We start from the raw sequence: 23,022 nt of genomic DNA on the forward strand, positions 1-23,022 counted from the left end.
TAATATTATTTAATAAAATTATTTATGGATGATGTTCGTATCAACTCTTACGTCTCTTAAATTATGACATAGTAATAGACAATATTGTGGTTTTATGATCTGTGTGTGTGTGCGTGTGGCGAGTGTGTGTGTGTGGGGGGTGCACCTGTTGTGCTAAAGTGCTAAAGGGTCAGACAGAGTTAATGGATTATTTGACTCTGATTGTCCGCAATAATCACCTTCAAAAAGCAAAGTCAGATCTTATCCTCCGCACACGCGCGCGCACACACCTACACACACACACACACACACACACACACACACACACACACACACACACACACATCGTCAAATACAAATATACTGTCTGTGAAATGTGAATTCATGTGTATAGGCCTAACTTAAAGTGTGCAGAAATAAAACACATACTGCAATACTACTAATAATAATGATAATAATGATCATGATGAACATATTAAATATAAGAAAGAAACTGTAGCTTTTATGTATGGACATTTCAATGGAAATTAGTTGCCTGCTATTTATCTGATGATTTTGTGTGCTCATATTCCTTTGTGTTTTTGCTTTGCTCTTGTATCATCTCCTCATAACCTATATCCCTTTACCGGGAACAAGTGGGGAAGATATACATTATTACATTATTTGTCTTACTTTTTTTCCTGTTCTACGTTATTCTTATCATATCTCTATAATGTGTAGTGAATATGTTTGGACATTTATTTCAAGATTAGCCTACAATGAATGTAATGAAAAAGGGGGGTATTACGACGAGATTCATGATTATTATGATGCTTGTTGTGTCTGTTTGTCACCGCTGTCTCCTATAAATGTGTGTGCTGCTGCTGGTTGTGTTCGTGTCAGCGTCTGCCACATGATGTGTTCTGTTATTGTCTTGAGTAGCTAAACAGACGAGCCACGCCTCCACCTGATGAGCGCTGGCGCCGGGCGCGTGTTTGGCGCACTTCAAAACTGTATCTTTGTTAAAGGTTCATGCAACTTTCACAACACCTGCACTGCACTTAGTCTGCTCGTTCGTACAACTGAGGGGCCGACGGATGCACCCCTACTCATTGAAGTTGTCCTTTTTGAATGCTTGTCTTCAGCTTCGTTTAATCACTGCACAGGTCGTTTATGTTGCTGCGTGCTGTCCGTATAGGCCTGTTTCCACTGCGGTTGTTCGTTGAAATAAAGTCTGAACCCAGCGCAGTGTTGCTATACAGTAAAATATGCATTGTGTCTGTTAACTTTATTACACATTTAAAACAACACTACAGCATATTTCATTTTGAAAGGAAGAAGCTGGTTCTCTAGCCTTTTACACAACAGAAGCGTCGCGTGGGTGGGGCGGAGTGTAAATAAGTGCGGGGGAATTGTTAGGGGGGGTTGGGGTTTGTTATCACGCATGCGCACTATCACACCGGCGACGGCTGTACGAACGGTGGCCTAGCGAATAACAAGGGGATTACAGAGCCCATTTTGACAGGTCATTTAAAAATACTTACTTATATTTATTAGTATATGTGTGATAACGCTTTGTAATGAGAAGCGAATTTGATTCTTAATGTCGGCAACATTTGAAAAACATAGGGCTGTCGCGTGAGCTAACGTAACGTTTCAAAGCTAACGCTAGCTAACTCAGCTAGCCACTGTCAGCCAGCTAGCGTTAGTTTTCGGTAGTCGATGGTGCTAACAACGGCTATGACATTAGCTAACGCTAGCTGACAAAGTGTATCCCCCCGTGTACCTATTCTTCGTTAATTTAATATTGTTTTGGTTTTGCTGATTTGTGGATCGATAAGGGGAATCATCACATCAGAGCAATAGATAATGATATGTTTTGTTGTTTATTAATCACGCCATTTCGGGTCACATAAAGCTAACCAGCTAGCTAGCTAGTATCCTTAGATGCCCCAATGTGTTGAACTGTGCTGAGGGGCTGTTGCCCTATTTAGCTATGCAAACTACAGTTACCGTATACATATGGCAATTTTACTTGAGTTAGTCATTGTTTTGGTAATCCTTAATTGACCTACTTACAGCTAACTCTAATATACTTTGACTAAAGAAATATACAGACATGTATGCATTGTTATACAATTGTTGGTGTACAATAGGATTTTGTCATTTGTCGATATTCAGTTCCAGATTGGGAAGTTAAACGTTTTTCTCCAAATCTTATTATATAAGTCTGTCTATATAACATTTATTTCTGTATCTCTCTAGGCTTCACAATGAGTCAGGGTAAGGACAATGCACGACTTAAAAGCTACAAGAACAAGTCCCTTAACACAGATGAAATGAGAAGAAGGAGGGAGGAGGAAGGCCTACAGCTTCGCAAACAGAAGAAGGATGAACAGGTGAGCAAAGTGTGGAGGAAGTCATTTAGACCTCCTCAGCAGAGGATGAGTTTTAATATGTATTATTATGGAGGTAGAATTGTTCTCCAGGTAGAATTTAAACAACCTTAGTGATTATAAAATTCTGTCCTGCCAGTATTGTTAATGTCAGTGAGGAAACTTGAATCCATGCTGTCTTCCTCACGATATAACAATGAAGAGGAAATGTGCTTAAAATGACCAAAATAAGTTATTTAACTATGATTCTATTGTAGCTCTTTAAGAGGAGGAATGTTGCCACAGTGGAGGATGATGGCCTCCCAGAGGACGATGGGATGGCTGATAGCGGCTACCTGGAGTCCCAGGCTAACAACATGGACCCACTCACGGTAAGACGAGAATCAAAAATAATCCTGCTAACCATCTACATGAGGTGCCATCATGCACAGCACGTATGAAGTCATATACCAGCATTTCTTCTGTGTTGATCAAATTTCCATCTCCGTGCTGTACAGGGTGGGGTGATCTCTGAAGACATGACTCAAATGATCTTCTCCAGTACTCCTGAGCAGCAGCTAATAGGCACTCAGCGCTTTAGGAAGCTCCTTTCTAAAGGTAAACTTGCCATAATTCCTCATGGATACTTCATTGTTACGAGAGCTGGATGACAATTGAAAGCCTTCTACATGGGGAATTATACATTGTTTTATGCATACATTGTATGAAGTAGGAAATCGGTTACACGGGCAGTTTTCTTCAGCAACATTAATAAATTGAAGTTGACTGTAAAAGGACAATTTTATCATAATTTGGAATACTTGAGTAAATGTTTTAATCTATTGATATAACGATAATGTTATGATAAGTATTGCTATATTAATATTTGTCATATTGTCCACATCTACTCTATGTCTCACTTAGAACCCAACCCACCCATTGATGAAGTCATTGCCACTCCAGGTGTGGTGGAGCGCTTTGTTGAGTTCCTGAAAAGGAGAGAAAACTGCACATTGCAGGTACATTTCCTCAGAATATCTTAGTAAAGATACTTTTTTTCCCCCCATTCACGCTCACATTCACACCCACGGGCAATTTAGAGTCATCAATTAACCTAAGCTGCATGTCTTTTGACTGTGGGAGGAAGCCGAAGAACCCGGAGGGAACCCACGCTGACACAGCGAGAACATGTAAACGCCACACAAGAAGGGCCTCTCTTGCTGTGAGGCGACAGTGCAGCCCACTGAGTAATCAATGTATGATAAATATTATATATTTTGACTGTTGTTTCAGTTTGAGGCTGCATGGGTGTTGACCAACATTGCATCAGGTACCTCCCATCAGACCCGGGTGGTAATCCAGGCAGGAGCTGTGCCCATTTTCATAGAGATGCTCACTTCGGATTTCGAAGACGTACAGGAACAGGTATGGAGAATTTAGACATACCGGTGTTTTTTCTTCTAAACACTTCCCACTGACTTCTCTTATTTAGTTTCTCCATTACAACTTACTGATGTTTATAACAACATATATTAATTTAACCAGAGAAAACATAATCCTGCCATTGAATACTGTACATTTTAATTTAGTTTATTGACTGACCTGAATAATTGCTTTGCCCCTCAGGCAGTGTGGGCCTTGGGAAACATAGCAGGAGATAGCACAGAATGCAGAGACTTTGTCATAGACTGCAACATTCTGCCTTCCCTGGTGCAGTAAGTAACAACTCAATGTCACGTCGTCTTCCTGCTAGATCTTGTTATTACTCTAGAAGATACAGAGTAACTTTGATCCCGTATCCTCAGTAAAACATGTTCCTTTTGGCAGATTATTGGCCAAACAGAATCGTCTAACCATGATGAGGAACGCAGTGTGGGCGCTTTCAAACCTGTGCAGAGGAAAGAACCCACCTCCGGACTTTACGAAGGTAATTTGCCAAGATATATATGTTGCTATGGCAACAGCACACCTCTCACATCATATCTCACTTTTCAAGGTCACGTGCTGTATGGAGTTGCTTATGTCTATCTGTAAAACAGTCATTCATATTAAACTTAACACCAGCATGTACTCTCTCCCCCCCCCCCAGGTGTCCCCGTGTCTCAGTGTGCTGTCCTGGCTGCTGTTCGTCAATGACACAGACATCCTGGCTGATGCATGCTGGGCACTCTCCTACTTATCTGATGGCCCCAATGACAAAATCCAGGCTGTTATTGACTCAGGAGTCTGTCGCAGGCTGGTGGAGTTACTGATGTAAGGCTTTAAGCACATACTGTATACTTGTGATTATAAAAGATTACACAACTCAGATGTGAATTGTTGGAGAGAGAGAGAGAGAGAGAGAGAGAGAGAGAGAGAGAGAGACACAGACATCTGATCATACGTTACAATTCTGTTTTGTTCCAGGCACTCAGATTATAAGGTTGTATCTCCTGCACTGCGAGCTGTTGGGAACATAGTCACTGGAGATGATCTGCAGACACAGGTAATGGCACCATGTACACACACACACACATAACGTTATGCTATGTTTGGAGAAGGTTATTGGATACTACAGATGAATATTTATTATTTATATTGTGTGGATGCGTAGGTGATTTTGAACTGTTCAGCGCTGCAGTCCCTACTTCACCTCCTGAGTAGCCCCAAGGAGTCCATCAAGAAGGAAGCCTGCTGGACGATCTCCAACATTACCGCAGGGAACCGAGCACAAATACAGGTGTGTGTGTGTGTGTGTGTGTGTGTGTGTGTGTGTGTGTGTGTGTGTGTGTGTGTGTGTGTGTGAATAACTTGGAAAGTTAAGGTTGAAAAGTTGACATGAGCATTTCCTCTCCTAATGAAGTCTTCTCCCTCTTATTAGATGGTGATAGACGCGGGCCTGTTGCCTCCTCTCATCACTATCCTGCAGGTTGCAGAGTTTCGCACAAGGAAGGAGGCGGCCTGGGCAATTACCAATGCCACCTCGGGGGGCTCTGCAGAGCAAATAAGGTAAGATCACTGCTGCAGTTTAACATACAGTATACAGCCAGTGTGTACACCACTGTATCTATAGTTTAACTGTGGCTTATTGCTTTTGAATGGATGATGTTTTTAGAGGTAGTGACTAACTCACACTATCATAAATAATACAGTGTTGGCATTTGGCTCTTCCAATCAGAGTTAATGCTCATAAAAGTATGTAGTAGTCTGTTTCTTCTTATTTAGGGTGTGTATTACATATTCATGGTGGCTTTAAAGCTCAAAAGTTTGTATTTTAAAAATAGAATAGAGAAAATCCACCAACAAAATCCTAAAATTACATACAGTACAGAATGCTTTGCAAAATGTTGTGAGAAAATGTGATCTAGACAAAAGGAATACTTTCAATTACAGAAGTAATACTCATCTAAGGCAGTAGGGAGACTGTGGTGAACTTTGATCTTTTGATTGGGTGTGTGTGGTTTACTGCTCATGCATTGTGTCCATTGTTGAACCAAAGACAGTTAATTGCTTTAAATGAGTAACACATGTTCGACTCTGCATCTGTGTTTGTATTCCCCCACCATGCAGGCACCTTGTGGAGCTAGGCTGTATAAAACCTCTGTGTGACCTGCTCACACTTATGGACTCCAAAATAGTTCAGGTGGCTCTAAATGGCCTCGAGAACATCCTGCGACTGGGAGAACTGGAGGCCAAGAGGGGAGGAGGCATCAACCCTTACTGTGCACTAATCGAAGAGGCCTATGGTTAGTGTACACTGACACACACACACACACACACACACACACACACACACACGATTAAAATGATTGCAATTCTGCTGTGTCAGTTGAGACTAATTCAAGTAAATGTGTCAGTTAGTGGACAGATCAGAACATGAGGGTTAGTTAACATTATTTAAATTTCTGGCTGTTAATTAATTAAGCACCGCCTCCCTTCTTCTCAGGTCTGGACAAGTTGGAGTTCCTGCAGGGACACGAGAACCAGGAAATCTACCAGAAAGCCTTCGACCTGATCGAGCGCTACTTCAACACCGAAGACGAGGACCCGTCTCTGGCTCCAGCCGTTGATCTGCAGCAGCAGCAGTTCCTCTTCCAGCAGTGCGAGGCCCCGATGGAAGGATTCCAGCTATAATGCTAAATCCTCCCCCCCCCTCCCCCATGTGCTCCACCTTCATCCTCACCTCTGCTCATTTCTCTCACTCTCTGCCCACTGCCACGATCAAGGGTTACGACAACCCACGGCTCCCCTCCCTCCTCCCCCTCCTCCTCATCGTCAGAGAGATTGATTTAATCATTATCATGATTATGAAAAATGTAACATTACAGGAGCACGTGTGTGTGTGTGTGTGCGCTCGTGCGTAGCGTCAAACGTGGGTCGCGTTCTGCAGTCTTGTTCGGCCAGTTTGTGACGGTTTCACTCATTATTCTGTCTTGCGCTGAGCTCACCTCTGCGTCTGAACCCCCCAGCTGCCCGCTCAGGCCCCCGGGGTCTCCTACTCGCAGGCTGTCCCCGTAACACCACTCCGTCGTACTTTTGTGGATTTCCTCAGCTCATCCCAAATGAAAAGCACTTCTCGGTGTTCCCGTAGGATTGGCCAACCCTGTCTCTGATCAAGTGGGAGTTTGTAGGACTGCACTGCTTGTCTGATGGAAGCATTTAGGACTCACAAGACAGACGAACATGGACGTGATTTTTACCCCCCTTCCCCACACACACACACACACACACACACACACACAGAGAAGAATGATCTAACCTAAACACTGGACTGACCATGAGACGTTGATCACATGTTTGTGGTCTTTGGACTGAACTGCCCACACTGGGGCCACGTGGCCACAGTCCCAACCCACGGACTCAACTGACCTCTACTAAAGGCACTTAAATAACTCAAAAATGGGAGGTTGAATTCCCTCATCTCCTCTCTCCGGCCATTGGAAAAGTTACCACAGATGGACAAATTAGGAACTTGACTGTCGCTGAGGGGTGGAGCTTGTCCACAAGGCTGCTTGCGTTCCCTCCTGGATCTCATATCATGCATTCCTTTATCCAGTAATGGGACTTTCCACCTGCACAGGCTTCATCCTGAGGAGTTTAGACTGCCTCTGGTGTGACATGAATAACCCCATGGAGCCATGGGAATTGGAGTCTTCCCTCGCACTGAGACAATTTAGACAGACTTGGACAAGACAACGCAGACTATTTAACCCTGGAATCTGGCCAGCAGCAGACCAGCGGGAATTTTTATTATCTTTCCATAATTTCATTTCATTTACAGCACTTTAGTTCAGGACTGATACCTGCTCCTCAAGAATATACCATAGTTTTGGCATTAACTATTGAATTGGTTGATGACGCGGCTTCTCCCTCCTCAGGAAGCGAGGTGCAAAGAGGTGTGGTCTGAATCCTCGACCCCCTTCTGGTATGATAAGGATTACAATGTACTTCACTGTTTACCCTTCCCACAGATTGTGGACTGTTAGCACACTAATTACAATCAGTAGATCATGCTGCCTCAGCAAAGCTAGAAAAACTGTATTGTAACAAAGGAAGTCAGACTCTTGGAAAATTGGCTGTTAAAACATGAGCAGTCTAAATGTCTTTCCAACACATTCAGGTAGCATTTTCCAATTTGATCTGCTGAAACATCAACGCATATATCAGCCATTGGGTCTGAAGCTGGTCTTTATTAAAAAAAGAAACAATGCTTTTTTTATTTGGGGTTAGCATCCGCCATGTTGCTGATGGTGCCATAAATTTTATTTAACAGGAATCCTTCCAGATAATTTCAACAAAAATCCAGATACAAACTTGAAAATACTGGTGATCACCTTAGTTAGCAGAACTGAATGTTTGTTTACCAAGTCCTCCTAACATTGCTTACTTTTATCGAAATCTCTGCAAGAGATTACCAGCTCTACATGTTAATTACTGTTTGTTGTATTGAGTTTGTGCAACTGTCCCTGTTATGCCATTTGCATAAAAGCTGGTTCATGAACCACAGTGTAAGTGAATCAGTTTCATTGTAATTTGTGTACAGGGTTAATGATTTTGGGAAGCATTTCCTTTACTGCCACACAGCTGAAGAAATGTAGTACCTCTGTGAAAGGTTCATTTTCAATTAATCTGAAGGTTATTTTCTCAATTCATTGTTTTATCTATAAATAGTGAAAAATAACTAACAGATCTTTAGCTTACGGTTTGAAGTTTATATAAAATTAGATCATGTCATTAAATCAGACGGCAATGTTCAAGAAGCAATATTTTATTTTGATTTTGGAGTTGACTATATACAAACCAGCTACTGACATGGTACATATTATCAGGACTCGACAGACCATAATGCAGGTGGATCATGACCACTTCTTGACATTCTCTTAGAAAGCTGAAGACCATTGAAATCCTTCAGGGCTGAACGGTCTTCACGTCATTTTAATACAGTCTGTGTTAATGGTGGCTAGCTTTTGAAGTACTAGTTGGAAGTTTACTAGAAGCATTGATAGATAGAAAACTTTATTGGTGCGTCTGTTTCGATTGATTTCTTGTCTGAACATTATTATTTTGCTGTCTAGTAAATGACAACATTTCATTATAACTTGTAAAACCTGTAAGTCATGCTCATGTTTCACCTGTCCTGGGATACAACCAAATGCTGATGCCCCAATAACTGTTGGTGCCAGTTTATAACCTCAATGTATTTACTGAAAAGGTAAAACCTTATGTTTGGCTTTCCAAAATGAATAATCCATAGTTGTGTGTTAAAGTCAATATCCAAAACTATTAACCATCAACTGCTCCGATATCTTTTTGTCGCTCTCTAGGATGGTAGTGGAGAGCTCTGAAATTGTGATACATACAGCAAGAAGGGGGACATATTGGCCCAGTATTGGGGGGGTAAAGGTTGTATACAGGGACGAGATGTCTTCCATCACTGAGCCTTCTCAGACAGGGCAATAGCAGCTTCCTTCTCTCTTTGTAGTTCCTCCCTCCATCTCGCTTTTTTCTCCATGTTCTGACTTGTCAGGGACTCATGCCTGCCTACAGACTGCGACAAAATGACGACAAGATTTGAAAAATTGTCTGATGTTTACATGTCATGTGTAGAACAGAATGGTTAATTCGTGAGCACCAAATGCAGAGACAAAACAACAATTTCTGTAACTGGAGAGAAAAACAATGCATGCAAACACAGCCGGTTATCTATTGCCACTCACCCGTTTGCCCAGGAACACCATCAGCAGACAGGCCCCTATTGTGGTCGCCATCATCACGTAGCAGGCTTTCACTCTCACTTTGTTTCTGGCAGCATCAATCGTCTCAAACCTGTGACACGGGCAGGTGCACAAACAAACGTCAGTGTAGCCAGATATTTGAATACATTAAGAAACAATATCCTGATCAATTACAGTGTGCTGTTTTCAGCTCGGCACACTATTAAAAGTGTTGTGCATGTTCCTTTATACAAGGGCAATATGTCAACAATCACCACCAGCTATTAATGCTTCTCTCATATCAATATATTACAGCATCATTTTAACATTTTTATACTGCGTTTTGGTTCGTTGTGAGTGAAGGAAGTAGAAGGTCTGCAGTTTGTCTGCGTGACAGTCGGGTCTTTTATCATTGCAGCAGACCAGATATGATCTCCACCCTGATTTCAGGAACAACAGTAATTACCTCCCGCCTTGTTTGAACTGCACTCATCTTGGAATATCGGCTACCTACAGCAGCACCGCCGCCGATCCAGTTAGTTAGCTCTGTTCGTGCGAATTATCTTAACTACATCACGCAAAGAGCCATTCGGATGCGAGTGTACTGGGAGGTCTGGTGTAAACAGGAAAAGGCTACTTACGACACAAGCTCTGGTATCTGGTCTGCTGTCTTGAAGCGTCCTGACCAGACCAGCATCTTCTTGTCCAGATTTGAGGGTCTGTAGCCCGGGAGTCTGAACCCGGCACGAGGCTCTGTGTGAAAGAAAGCACACGTTAGAACCAACAGAGTTTATGTCCACAAATCCACATCTTGAAGAAAAAGAAGGAAAAAAATTTAGTTTAGAAGTTTAGTTTCACAAGCCCCAGTCGTAAGCTCCATCACCCCCGATTGTAACCCCACTTCCTGTGTCCCTCCTTCCGCTGGGACTAAAGAAAACTGTCACACACTTGCTCTGGCAATCAATATTGGGACATTTCAGCTCTCTGTCTTGTTCTGAGACATCCAACTTTTTTTTATATTTTGAAGATCATTTTTTGCCTTCATTGGACAGATGAAGAGTGTAGTGGCAGACTGAAAACAGGGTGAGAGGTGTGACATGCAACAAAGGTTGTTTAGAGCTGAACTGGGACGTTGCACTTACAACGCATGCACAGTAAACATTCAGCTATCAAGGCTGCTGAAGTACAATTTTCTTAAATGTTAAATAGTTACGGCTCACAGAATAAAAAAGGCATTTCTGACTGTGTTCCTGCAGCATTGGCGATCCTGATCTCTGATTGTGTGAGTTTGTAGGACTGCAACACTTGACTGATTGAAGCATTAATGACTCACAAGACAAGTCAACATGGACAGTAATCTGTGTGCCCACATGATCCACAACTCTACCTTGTGCTGGAACTGCAGGCAGAGGCTCTGCTTTGGCCTCCTGTGGTTTATTGCACATCCCTCTGAGGCGCCATGTTTCAGTGACCTGTCTGTGCCTCTGACCTGATGAGATGTTAAAAAAAGTAAGTGTATTGGATCTAGGAGGAATCATGTGAGAAAATTGGGGCAACGCCAAGCTCAATGTCCTGATGTGGCTTCCTGAAGTTATTTGTTTTGACAAACAAACAGTCCAAAAAAAATAGCAATGATTCTGTTAACTATCACGCGAGACAACAAAAAGCAGCAAATCATCCCAACTGAGGCTGGAATTTTGAAATATTTTGTCTTTTTTGTTTGTAAAAATGATTACAGATTAAAGATTACCAAACAGTTGCTGATTATGTTTCTGTTCTAATCATTTCAGCTCAAATCATAATCATCAAAATATCCCAACAACTAATTTTACATAAATAAAAAAGTACTCGCAACATATAAAAAGCACAATCATAAGGGCACAGCCGGTGTGCTGCCCACTTTCAACGTAGGCCGGAGGTGTGTCAGGGCAACAAAGCCAAAACAAACAGGTTTGCTAGGTCGAAGTAGTAAGTGAGGCTTTAATTTGGATGAAGCCTGAACCCGAACTACAAATACAGGTACCAGCAATCAACACCTTTCATGGCCACGTGATAATCATTTACTCGTATTATGGTATTCATGACATTCAATGAATAAGGAGGTAAAACATATATACATATATTAAACTATCACTAGCTAGTCGTATGTAAGATTACTACAACTGCAGCTGCAAGCTAGCGTTAATATTTAAGTTACAAATACACGGAAACCGTGTAGGAGACACTTCCACGCAGTTATTAATACAAACAAATAACACAAATTAAAGATGACAATACGAACCTATAAAGGTGCCAATGGAAAGGCGAGACCTGACGAAATTCATATTTTTTTTAAATATGTTAAAGTTATAAAAAGGTACACCGTGCCTATCAAGCCATTAAACTGCGTCGTTAACACGTCCGTCAGATGTTGGTCGGTTGAAAGTCAACCGACGTTTTCAACAACAGCCCAACAGGACCCGCTGATATAAGAATAGGAGCATATGCTGTTCGCCTGATCAAAAACGATGCAGATCTTTCGTTAAGGTCTGTTTCCTCCACGAATATTGTCTACCGTACACAGCTGGAGTTATATCTTAAGTGGGGTTATTGCTTAATTGTGCTAAGGCATCACATAGATGACTGGTTTGCTTAAGTTTAGGTTAAAGTAAGGGGTAAGGGGGCATTATAAATCGATGGGGAACAGACTTTGACAACATGTAACTGTTCTTTATCAATTTTTTCGATGGTACTTATATTTTAATAAAGACATTGCCCTTTGACTTATACCGCGATACATCTTTCAATATTAGAAGTGAACATGGGAATTACAATACAATGTGGTAATATATTTAGCTATATTTAGTTGTTTTTTTATTCAGGCATCGTCTTTAACAGCCCGTGTGTGTTGAGAGGACCAATCATTCCACCATGGCTGCGTCCGGTGGAACTTTAAACTGTGAGGACTTTTCAATGTTTCAGGTAATTGTAACGAATAATTCAACGATCTGTGTTAACTTGCCATTGATTTGCTGCGATCTGAACCAGAACCTCTTGAAAGTTCACATGCGGTGTGGTTTGTTTGCTGTGTAACGTCACGCCAGTGAATGGGTGACCCTTCCTGATCACTAGTGTTGACACAGACTGGATCAGCAGGGCTGAAACAGTCAGCACATGGTTTAAGAATCACTGTCACGGGTCTTCAGATAAACCTGGTCAGCCGGCATGTGAAATACCTAGCCTGTGGAAGTATCTCCAGTCACTTTAGATTGCCTTACATATACTTACATTACAACTAAACTGGCCTACTTTTCAAGATAACGTTACCCCCCCCCCCCCAAAAAAAAAAAACACAAAACAAACAAACACAGAATGGTGTCTAAAATTGTGAAGACCCAGGGATCAGCATGCTACCACCTCACAAGGTGTCACAAGTAGGCAATCACTTGTTGCAGGAAAGTTAATGTGCTTAATGTTTTGCCCACATATGCTATAGAAAGCCTTGGTCGCAGGCTGAGCGCCTGTTTGAAACATATTGCAATTATACGCAGTTGTTGAAGCCGTTATCTACTATATTTGTGCACAAGTTTAACTCATTTAAGATATATTATAACTTATCTGCACTACTCACAGAGAGCTGTGCAGATAACACTGTTTCTCTATAGATTCTCTGATGTGGTTGACTGATAAAAACATTCCTTGTGTTGTTGCAACTATTAGTTGATTGACAAAAAGTAATCCAAGTGTACTTTTCTGGAGACATGCTTGGTTTGACATCAGGCTGTGCTTTGATAACCAGAAATCAATTAAAAAATGTAATGTATTGCAACATAACAAAAGAGAAAAAAATTGAGCTTCATATCATTGCTTTGGTTTTAGTCGACGTGAAGTTGCTGACTGCCTCTTTTCAGGAGGTGCTGAAGGTGATGCGCAACATAGATGACCGCATCGTCCATGCGCTGAACACCACGGTGCCCACAGTCTCCTTCTCAGGCAAAGTGGATGCCACACAAACGTGCAAACAACTCTATGAATCTGTGAGTTACAGTCGTGGCTAAAATAATGCATCTGTGTCAAAGTTGCCTCCTGGCTTTTTCATATCGTACTGAACCAGTTCCAGTATTAATCTCACGCCATTCCACAGATGATGGACGCCCATCTGACCAGAGACAAAGCTATCAAGTCCTGTATAGCTCAAACTTCAGAGGAGGTGGGACAACTGCGTGAACAAAGAGCAAAAGACAGCGAAAACCTGGCACTTATCAAACTGCTCAGAAAGGAGCAGACCAAGGTAGGTCCTGTTTCTAACACTAGAGGGCTTTAAACACCACCAAGCTGTGACACGAGAGCCGTCTGAAGCTGGAAGACTCACTGAAATGCAATCTTTATTTGGAGAGAATTAGGCAAGTTCACCCAAACAACAAAAACCAAAACATTTTCTCACTTTACTTTTCATTTACAGAAAGCTTCAAAAGTCACGATAGGAGTATTTATATATTTTGTATCTTGGAACAAAAGTAAAAATCTTTTAAGCTTGTGTCAGCCATATACCTTATTTCAGACATCTAACCAAAAAGCCACGTTGAGAAGAGGGAAGTCTAAAAATGCCAACTGAGTTCTGGGTTTTAGAACTCATTCCTGCACCACTCTATAGCGAATAAACCATTTTTATAGAAGGCATAATATCTATGGTGTGTTTTTAAAAGAAGTGGGCATTTAGGAGGGAGGGGGGAATCTAATGAAATATGCTATCAAGTTTCTTTATGGGAAATATTTGACCCATAGTAGACTAGAAGTCGAATGTTTTGGCTTCTGCTGCTTTTATTTGTGGCGACAGAAATCTCAGACATCTCAAAACTATGACGAATAATCTGTCCTGCTGTCTCTCTATACAACTATCTTCATGGCTAAATAGTTGTCAATGAGAGAATATGTTTTTCGTTTTCCAGTTTAGGTGAACTGACCCTTTAAGTAGCGTTATATTAACAATCCTTCACAAACTATCATAAATGTTTGAAAATATTTATTAAGTAACACATTTTTCCTTCTTTGTTTCCAGTTAAAGCTTATGCAGTCAGAGCTGAATGTTGAAGAAGTTGTCAATGATAGAAGTCTGAAGGTATGCTCACTATTAATAGTAATGTCCTATAATCACACCTAAATGCTCTGTCACTATTTTATAAGTTACTTATCCCTGATTTTCCGTGTTTAGGTTTTCAGTGAAAGGTGCAGAATCCACTACACGCCTCCGAAGGTGAAGTGAAGCTCCGTCTGATGAGAGGAGCTGCTTCACTCGAGGTTCAAACCCCAACTGGAGCTGAAACTACGACAAGCTGCTGAGTCCTGACTGCAGGCTGCAGACCATCCAGACCGCCCTGACCTCTTCTCCAACACACTTGTATTCCATTGTGTCTGTTGCATTGCATTACCACAGCTGTACAGCAGTCATTAGTGTCATTCTTTAATGAGAAACATTGTACAAAAAGAGTGTTTTTTTTTAAAAAAAAGACAATAAAATGTTTTAAAGCAATGTGTTGTCTGTGAGGTTCTGGGTGGAGCTACAGTGAAGCTGTGACCTCACATGATTGTGGTGAAGAAACCCAAGATACTGCTTTAACCATTTACTACTTGTAGATTTCATTTAGGTGAAAATATCACCTTAAAAATGAGACAAAGAATTTGAACTGATTTTATAGTACATATTTCCTGTTCACATTCAGGAAAAACAAGCCCACAATATAAGAAATGTAGGTACAAAAGGACAAACTGGCAACTTTAAGAGCAACTGATGATTTGAGTAGTTTTAATCAATGGTTTTAACAATCAACAGCTGCAATATTTGAAACTTTTTGACTTGCAAGAATTGACTAGTGACATTGGAGGTTTCCTTAAGTTACATCCAGCAGCAATCATATATCTTTTGATCCTACATACAGATAAGGGTGTGTTGCATCACATTTGAATGAATCTATTGTTTTCTGTCAGACAAACCAACATGTTGAACAAAGAGTTAATTCAGAGACAACTGACCCACTCTGTAATGTGTCACCTGGTAATAGGTTTAAGTCCAGATGCTCTAGATTTCTAGTTTAGACTTTAGAGGCTGTCAACGCTTCATAATGTTGGTCTTCTTTGTTTTTGCATTTTGGAGGAAAGACAGACAGGACTTATTGTCAGTATATTTCCTCATTTAGTTTCTGTATGCTCCCTTTTATGATTTCAGAAGAATGTATAAAATATTGTTGTACTTGGCCTGAAAAACGTCGAAGACCCCTGCTTTAGATATCAGACAAATGCTGCATATAAGAACCACAAGAAATATATAAAGATTTTTTTATGCTTTATTATTTCAATAGAAAGTTGTGCATTCAACTTGTTGCTTCCCAACACCAAATATGTTCATAGTGTTAATAAATTAAAACTCAATGTCAAATCATTTCAGGATAAAGAAGCAGAGCACTTTAATATGAGAATACAGCTTATTTTTAACTGTTGAAACAGGTTGTTTGATCAGATGGGAGGAGGTATGAGTTTGTCTTCTTTGGTTGTGTCCTACTGCACACAATCAAACACAACCTCTCCTCCATCACACGGAAGTGGTTGGAAGAGACTCAGATGAATGTAGTCTCCTCCAACATGAGGAGGCCCTTGAGCAAGGCCTGTAATGCATTAGAGATCAGATCTCACTGTGGTGGATGGGTGACTTTCAGGTGAATTAGTTTTTTTATCTCTCGAAGTTCATAGTTTTTTTTTCTTGAATGTCTCATTAAAGTCACCGGTATATTGTGGGTGTTTAAGTGAAATATTCAATTCTGAGTCTTTATGGCTGTTACTAAGAGCAATATTTTTTTTTCTTTTTTCCATAATTTAATTTTACTCTGTGTTTACTGATATAAAACTCTCACCATTGATTTAGTATCATGCGATGCATCTACTGTTTCCCCGTATCTCTCTTTATTTCTACCAGGGACGTGCGGTGAGGGGAGGCAGGTGAGGCTCATCATGAAAAGTAAAAAACAAATAATGATAAAATACAAATTAATATTTCTCTACTGATCTGTGCTATAAATGTAATTTATATATGATTCCAATCATTTCAAGCATTTTTATAATCAAAATCGCTGACTTTGCGCATGTCTTGTTTTTGTTAAATATGGAAACTGTAATGGAGTGAGACCTCTGCTCGCAGGAGGCCGCGGACCTCTCGCTCTTTCGTTGTTGTTTGAGCAACGAAGTCACGCTAAGAAAAATCAGCTGGATCCGGCTTACAATGAAAAAGTATTTATAATTCACAAATGCTAAAAAGACAATTACAAACTGAATTACACTGTCGACAGTAAGGAATCGCGAAACCGAGTTCAAACACTCTCCCCCCCTAACCGGCCAACAAACGCCAGTTTACAGTAAAGAAGATCGCCAAGAACTGAATAGCGTCTCTCCGAACAATGTTTTTATACCCAAAAGTCAACGGTTTACATTCAAAATCTAGTAACAACTTCAGTGGCTGGCTAAAATTCAATTGTCTCCTCCTGGCCTCAGACAATGCTCTCCATTGGTCCATATGATGATCCTGGTAATGTCCGTTGGTCCACCTCCTCGTAAAAGCTCCGTCCATCCGACCCCCACTTGACCACCGTCCTGTCTCCCGCGGCGCCGATTCACCTCCAACCCATCACATCTCCATATATGGTCATGAAAAAATCTGAAACTCTCGCTCTTCCTCTCCTTGCCCTCTCTCTACTCTAAACAGTCAACTACTATACTTCTAGTCTAATACATTCAATTGATTAAGATTGTGTGGTTTAACACTTTTGTAAGTAATATATGTTACACTTATACTATCCTTTACAAGTGAATATACTGTAAATCTATTATACATTTCATAAGTGAATATTTTGTGAACATATGATATTTTATACTTTCTTTAGGTGTGCTTTTCAATCAAACTATTGTACTTCTAAACTTAAATTCCTCACAAAACATGACTTCAGTCAGTGTATTTCTACATTTGGTTAGATTTTATACCCTCACTACTCCTTTCAGAAGAATGTATGAAATATTCTTTTCTCCTCCAGGACACCTGTCAAGTAACTGAGACTACGAAAGTGTTTCCTGGTCTGTGTAATCAGAACTCACAATATGAGCATGTTTCTTTTATTATTTGATCAGAGTGAAGTCAAACATATAAAGTCTGTGTTGAGGTTTGTGTAAACTAAAGAGATATATTTATATTTTTAAATTATTTTTTTACCATTTCTTCAAGATGACATCTATTTTTTAATTCAGACTTCATAAAAGAAAAGCTTATATAAATAGAAAAGCTTATATGCAACATAAGAGCCACAATAATTACATAGAGATTCATGGAAGGTTGTGCATTCAACTTTTGCTTACCAACACCAAATACCTTTATTTCTACATGTTGATACATTCAAAATTATTTCAAATCCTGTCAGGATGAAGAAGCAGAGCGTTGTAATATGAGTTTGCTTCCTGTAAATATTTATCTTTTGAAAAAGGTTGTTTGATCACTTTGATCAGTCAATGATAAGAGAGAGAATTCACAACATGAGAAGGTTACAAATCTGCAATTTATTCTATGAAGCAATAGCTGCTCTCAAGTTCAGGATGGTCCATTACAAATACAAGATTCAATATAAGAGTATGAATCTCAAATGCAGATATGAGAGAAGCAATATCTCCTCATAAACCTCCATCATTCATCTCACTACTGGTGATATTGGCGTAGCAACAACATTATCAAAAATGTTTGCAAAATGTTCTAGTTTCATCTCTATTATTTATTGTAAATATATTAGATTGTTGGTAATCTTCTACTGATATTGGTGACTTCACACAAATATAACTTGTGTTGTTTTTTTAAGATCGCTTTTGCAGAATAAGAACCTAAAACATAACTTTTCTTCCTTTCATTTAAAGAATAAACAACATGGCAGACGTGGGGTGAATCCAGATTTCACATGTTCAGGATGAATATTTAAGACATTGAAAACTCTGGCTTTAGCCTCAACATAGCTCACTACGCCATCAATCTCACTTCGTGGTTCACTCCTCTGGAAGAACAAAGACTACAGAAACACACAAGAGGCAAAACTCAAGCCCACCATTCACACAGATAGGAGGAAGGAAACAAACACAAGGAGTGAGATCCAAACGTCACTGGCCCTGGACCAAGATGCTGTAGCTTGAAGTCTTGTTGTGGCACAAATTCAGAGGTTGAGTGTGAGAACGAAATTAAAGGGAACCAAGGTGTGTTTTATCTGTTTTGACACAGTATTTAGAAACAAAATATTCTTTGGAATTTGGCTCCTACAGGTACCGATTGCGCAATGACTGACCTGCTGGAAGGTTAAGGGCAACAGGTACAAAGAAAATTCTGTGGAATTCTCAGACAGGGAATGATTGCATTACTGGCAACACGTATACGAGGCCTGAAGTAATCAAAGAAAAAGTAAATAACTGAAGGTTAGTACAAAAAAAAAGAGTTTTGAGTCTGGATTTAAAAGCCTCAACTGTTTGATGTACTTATCGGATGTTGGTTGCAATTAAATAAGTATACCTGTAGATTTGTTTTGGGGGAAAATATCTTAAAAACTGTGTTTAAGAATCTGAACTGATTTTATAGTACTTGTCACTATTTCCTTTTCACATTCAGTCAAAACAAGCCCACAATATAAGAAATGCAAGTACAAAAGGACAAACTTTAAGAGCAACTGATGATTTGAGTAGTTTTTTGACTTGCAAGAATTGACTAGTGACATTGGAGGTTTCCTTAAGTTACATCCAGCAGCAATCATATATCTTTTGATCCTACATACAGATAAGGGTGTGTTGCATCACATTTGAATGAATCTATTGTTTTCTGTCAGACAAACCAACATGTTGAACAAAGAGTTAATTCAGAGACAACTGACCCACTCTGTAATGTGTCACCTGGTAATAGGTTTAAGTCCAGATGCTCTAGATTTCTAGTTTAGACTTTAGAGGCTGTCGACGCTTCATAATGTTGCTCTTCTTTGTTTTTGCATTTTGGAAGAAAGACAGACAGGACTTATTGTCAGTATATTTTTTTCATTTGGTTAGTTTCTCTATGCTCCCTTTTTGTGATTTCAGAAGAATGTATGAAATATTGTTGTCTTCCTCCAGGACACCTGTCAAGAAACTACCGAAGACAGTTTCTCCTGGTTTGTGTGATCAGAATTCATAACATGCAAAAATTAAAGATCTTTTTCCGTGTTAATGTCTGGGTGGGTATTTATTTACTTTTTTTAATCTATTTGTCATCATTTGTTCCAGCCAAGAAAACTTACATTTTAGATATCAGACAAATGCTGCATATAAGAACCACAAGAAATATATAGAGATTGTATTATTTTATCTTTATTATTTCAATAGAAGGTTGTGCATTCTACTTGTGTTAGTAAATTCTAAATCAATGTCAAATCATTTCAGGATAAAGAAGCAGAGCACTATATCAGACTGCAGCCTATTTTTAGGGGCAAGGTGTGAGGGGGGCATCTTTGGTTTTGTTCAGCTCCACAACATTAAGCACAACCTTTCCTCCATCACATGAAAGTTCTTGGAAGAGACTCAGATGAATGTAGTCCTCTCCTCCAACATGAACCTGTAGGTAAAAAGAGAGGAACATTGGACATCTGAAAGAACATATTTGATCTTGTGTTGCTGAACTCTGAGGACCTTCTACCATCAGAGGTGTGTTTATGGTTTAACTGGTGTTTACTGTCCTGCCATGAATTTGACATGATATCAGATTCAACTGGATGTCACAAATATTGTTAATTCAACTTGTATATCACACAAAGACACATCTGAGGCTTTCATTTTTTTTTTAAATATCACAATATTATTTACCTTGATGAGGAAGTTTGTTCCTGCCACAATCTGATTCCTGTATTTAACTGCGTTGAATTCACGAAAGTTGAATCCAGACAATTTAGGTTTCACCTGTGTATGAATGAATTAAAATGTGATGTAAATCCAGACTGAAATATAAACCAGGGTTGAGAGACACTCAGAGAGTTAAATGTGGTTTGTGGTGAAGAATGAAGGTAGATTGAATCTCACCTGATCACAAATCTTCTGAATGTCCTCATTGGCATTCGTTGTGTTACTCCATCCTCCAGCTCCAGCCATTGTCACAAGGTCCGTTGAAATTAACAGAGAAGTCAACTGTCTGCTTTTACGTGTCTCGTGTGTTCATTTCCAGCTGGTTATCAGATGTATTTATACTGTGTAACCACCCTGGATACAGACTGGAAGGTGGCTCTGATGAAGTTCTGGGTGGAGCTACAGTGAAGCTGTGACCTCACATGATTGTGGTGAAGAAACACAGTGTATTGCTTGATCCATTTAAATAAGTATACTACATGTCGATTTTTTTAATTGAAAATATCACTTTAAAATGTGACAAAGAATCTTCATCAATCATAGAGTACTTGACTTAATTCCTGTTCACATGCAGTTAAAATAGCCTCTTTATTGTGTAACAACTCTGAGATGAAGGAGCAGAGTATTCATATGAGACTGCAGATATATAACTAATAGAACCTGTTTATGTTAAATATGGAAACATGACTTCAGTCAGTGTATTTCCCTGTTTGGTTAGATTTTCTACGCTCACTACTCCTTTTTATATTCTCACAAGAATGTATGAAATATTAGTTTTCTCCTCCAGGACACCTGTCAAGTGACTGAGACTAAGAAAGTGTTTCCTGATCTGTGTAATCAGAACTCACAATATGAGCATGTTTCTTTTATTATTTGATCAGAGTGAAGTCAAAAATATAAAGTCTGTGTTGAGGTTTCTGTAAACTAAAGAGATATATTTACATTTTTTCATTAATTTACTATTTCCTCAAGATTTTGTTGGATCTTTGATATCAGACTTCATAAAAGACAAGCAAACGTTGCACATGAGAGCCACAATAAATACATAGAGATATATAGAAGGTTGTGCATTCAACTTGCTGCTTCCCAACACCAAATACCTTTATTTCTACATGTTGATACATTCAAAATCATGTCAAATCCTGTCAGGATGACGAAGCAGAGCGTTGTAATATGAGTTTGCTTCTTGTAAGTATTTATCTTTTGAAAAATATTGTTTGATCACTTTGATCAGTCAATGATAAGAGAGAGAACTCACAACATGAGAAGGTTATTACATTCAACTAATAGTCATTCAGCCTGTATATCATACACACATTTGAAGCTTTACATTTTTTTGTTTTCAAATATCACAATATTTTTTCTCCCTCCACAACATGACTCCTCTAATTCCTGATACTTCTTGCCTGTCTTTTCCTCCTGTTGACGCTTCACCTGCATATGAATTAATTCAAAACGTGATGTAGATCCAGACTGAAATGCAGACCAGAGGGTTGAGTGTGAGGAATGAAGGTATAGTGATGCTTACCTGATCACAAATGGTCTGAGTTTCCATAGTGGCATCTCTTGTCTCAGTGAATCAAGGTTTACCATTAATTAAACAATGTGAATTTAAATAAATGTACTACATGTAGATTTTTCAAAGTAAAAATTAAAGGTAAAACTAATATGGTGAACAAATGTGACAAAGAATCTGCTCCCATGAAGTATTTGTAACTGTTCACATTCAATAAAAACAAGGCGACAATAAAAGAAACGCTGGTACAAAAGGACAAACAGGCAACTAAGAGCAACTGATGATTTGAGTAGGTTTGTTTAATGGTTTTAATAGTCAACAGCTGCAATATTTGAACGTTTTTGACTTGTAGGAATTTATTTGCGACATTGAAAGTTTTCTTAAGTTGGTCCCATATTGTAGAAAGTGAGATTTCCATGTTTCCATTTTTTTAATCATAAAGCAGGTCTAGGTGCTAAATTGATACCTTGAAAGTATCAAAAAACTCAACCATTGAGAAATTCACACACAGCCTGATTCAGAAACTGGGCCTTTAAAAGAGCCGTCAGCACCGCCAGAGATACTCTGTCACAAAGATGAAGCATTTCTAGTTCAGTGTGGCTGTAAAGCCTTGTGCACAGCCACAATGACTATAATCCTGCAGGCTTAATAATAATCATAACTAGAGAATTTGGCTGTGTGGCTGCTACTGCCCGAAGACGTTGCAATATATATATATATATATATATATACGCCAATATTACCAGCAGCAAGATGTATCATTGGGGCTCATTTGAGATATTGCTTCTCTCATTTCTGCATTTGAGATTCATTCTCTTGGATTGAATCTTGTATTTGTGATGGACAGTTGAGACAGTAGAGACTTGAGAGCAGCTATTGCTTCACAGAAACACATGCGTGTGTGTCACTAATTATTCATGTTGATTTGGGCAAATACTAACCTTTGGAAATGACGGGAGCTATTGTTAAGTCTTGTTGTGGCAAAAAGTCAGAGGTTGAGTGTGAGAATGAAATTACAGGTACCCAAGGTGTGTTTTATGTGTTTTGACACAGTAAGTAGAAAAATTCTTTG

The 23,022-nt window shown here is 39.5% G+C and overlaps 4 protein-coding genes across 5 annotated transcripts; 2 read left to right on the plus strand and 2 right to left on the minus strand.

The window, feature by feature from the left end:
- Positions 1–1,415: 1,415 nt before the first annotated feature.
- kpna1 (karyopherin alpha 1 (importin alpha 5)) lies at positions 1,416–8,329 on the plus strand. Its single transcript, XM_068732375.1, has 14 exons — positions 1,416–1,483; positions 2,224–2,357; positions 2,612–2,725; positions 2,852–2,951; positions 3,258–3,352; positions 3,627–3,758; positions 3,960–4,048; positions 4,161–4,260; positions 4,423–4,586; positions 4,740–4,818; positions 4,927–5,052; positions 5,194–5,321; positions 5,883–6,058; positions 6,259–8,329. Exons 2-14 carry the CDS (start codon positions 2,232–2,234, stop codon positions 6,444–6,446), a joined length of 1,617 nt encoding a protein of 538 aa, XP_068588476.1. The 5' UTR covers positions 1,416–1,483; positions 2,224–2,231; the 3' UTR covers positions 6,447–8,329.
- A 235-nt stretch (positions 8,330–8,564) lies between these two features.
- fam162a (family with sequence similarity 162 member A) lies at positions 8,565–11,971 on the minus strand. The gene is made up of 5 exons (XM_068732376.1): positions 11,808–11,971; positions 10,914–11,015; positions 10,168–10,279; positions 9,530–9,638; positions 8,565–9,360 (listed from the first exon to the last, which is right to left on the minus strand). The coding sequence occupies exons 1-5, from the start codon at positions 11,848–11,850 to the stop codon at positions 9,244–9,246; spliced, it is 483 nt and encodes a 160-aa protein (XP_068588477.1). The 5' UTR covers positions 11,851–11,971; the 3' UTR covers positions 8,565–9,243.
- A 416-nt stretch (positions 11,972–12,387) lies between these two features.
- mix23 (mitochondrial matrix import factor 23) lies at positions 12,388–15,035 on the plus strand. 2 transcript variants are annotated; one of them, XM_068732377.1, is made up of 5 exons: positions 12,388–12,487; positions 13,417–13,542; positions 13,650–13,796; positions 14,565–14,624; positions 14,718–15,035. In XM_068732377.1, the coding sequence occupies exons 1-5, from the start codon at positions 12,437–12,439 to the stop codon at positions 14,766–14,768; spliced, it is 435 nt and encodes a 144-aa protein (XP_068588478.1). In that variant the 5' UTR covers positions 12,388–12,436; the 3' UTR covers positions 14,769–15,035. The 2 variants fall into 2 exon arrangements, with proteins under 2 accessions (XP_068588478.1, XP_068588479.1); XM_068732378.1 differs by having other exon boundaries at positions 12,445–12,487; positions 13,385–13,542.
- Positions 15,036–19,886: 4,851 nt separating this feature from the next.
- Positions 19,887–20,751, minus strand: LOC137888826 (cystatin-B-like). Its single transcript, XM_068732329.1, has 3 exons — positions 20,612–20,751; positions 20,399–20,491; positions 19,887–20,150 (listed from the first exon to the last, which is right to left on the minus strand). Exons 1-3 carry the CDS (start codon positions 20,678–20,680, stop codon positions 20,019–20,021), a joined length of 294 nt encoding a protein of 97 aa, XP_068588430.1. The 5' UTR covers positions 20,681–20,751; the 3' UTR covers positions 19,887–20,018.
- Between the last annotated feature and the right edge of the window lie 2,271 nt (positions 20,752–23,022).

The sequence above is a fragment of the Cebidichthys violaceus genome, unplaced genomic scaffold (assembly GCF_023349555.1).
Source record: "Cebidichthys violaceus isolate CVI_PGR_0920_01 unplaced genomic scaffold, fCebVio1.0.p SCAF_58, whole genome shotgun sequence".
Taxonomy (NCBI): Eukaryota; Metazoa; Chordata; class Actinopteri; order Perciformes; family Stichaeidae; genus Cebidichthys; species Cebidichthys violaceus.

What these genes read in the sequence shown, in the direction of transcription:
- kpna1 (XM_068732375.1), top strand. Translation starts at nt 2,232, where the DNA reads ATGAGTCAGGGTAAGGACAATGCACGACTTAAAAGCTACAAGAACAAG. An exon ending in GAGAAAACTGCACATTGCAG is followed by an intron (nt 3,353 to 3,626) that starts GTACATTTCCTC and finishes CTGTTGTTTCAG; the next exon opens with TTTGAGGCTGCATGGGTGTT. An exon ending in ATTCTGCCTTCCCTGGTGCA is followed by an intron (nt 4,049 to 4,160) that starts GTAAGTAACAAC and finishes TCCTTTTGGCAG; the next exon opens with ATTATTGGCCAAACAGAATC.
- LOC137888826 (XM_068732329.1), bottom strand. Translation starts at nt 20,680, where the DNA reads ATGGCTGGAGCTGGAGGATGGAGTAACACAACGAATGCCAATGAGGAC. An exon ending in TTCAGAAGATTTGTGATCAG is followed by an intron (nt 20,492 to 20,611) that starts GTGAGATTCAAT and finishes ATTCATACACAG; the next exon opens with GTGAAACCTAAATTGTCTGG. An exon ending in GAACAAACTTCCTCATCAAG is followed by an intron (nt 20,151 to 20,398) that starts GTAAATAATATT and finishes TTTTACCTACAG; the next exon opens with GTTCATGTTGGAGGAGAGGA.
- fam162a (XM_068732376.1), bottom strand. Translation starts at nt 11,850, where the DNA reads ATGAATTTCGTCAGGTCTCGCCTTTCCATTGGCACCTTTATAG. An exon ending in CAGATACCAGAGCTTGTGTC is followed by an intron (nt 9,639 to 10,167) that starts GTAAGTAGCCTT and finishes CCCGTGTCACAG; the next exon opens with GTTTGAGACGATTGATGCTG. An exon ending in TGGTGTTCCTGGGCAAACGG is followed by an intron (nt 9,361 to 9,529) that starts GTGAGTGGCAAT and finishes ATTTTGTCGCAG; the next exon opens with TCTGTAGGCAGGCATGAGTC.
- mix23 (XM_068732377.1), top strand. Translation starts at nt 12,437, where the DNA reads ATGGCTGCGTCCGGTGGAACTTTAAACTGTGAGGACTTTTCAATGTTT. An exon ending in GCAAACAACTCTATGAATCT is followed by an intron (nt 13,543 to 13,649) that starts GTGAGTTACAGT and finishes GCCATTCCACAG; the next exon opens with ATGATGGACGCCCATCTGAC. An exon ending in TCAGAAAGGAGCAGACCAAG is followed by an intron (nt 13,797 to 14,564) that starts GTAGGTCCTGTT and finishes CTTTGTTTCCAG; the next exon opens with TTAAAGCTTATGCAGTCAGA.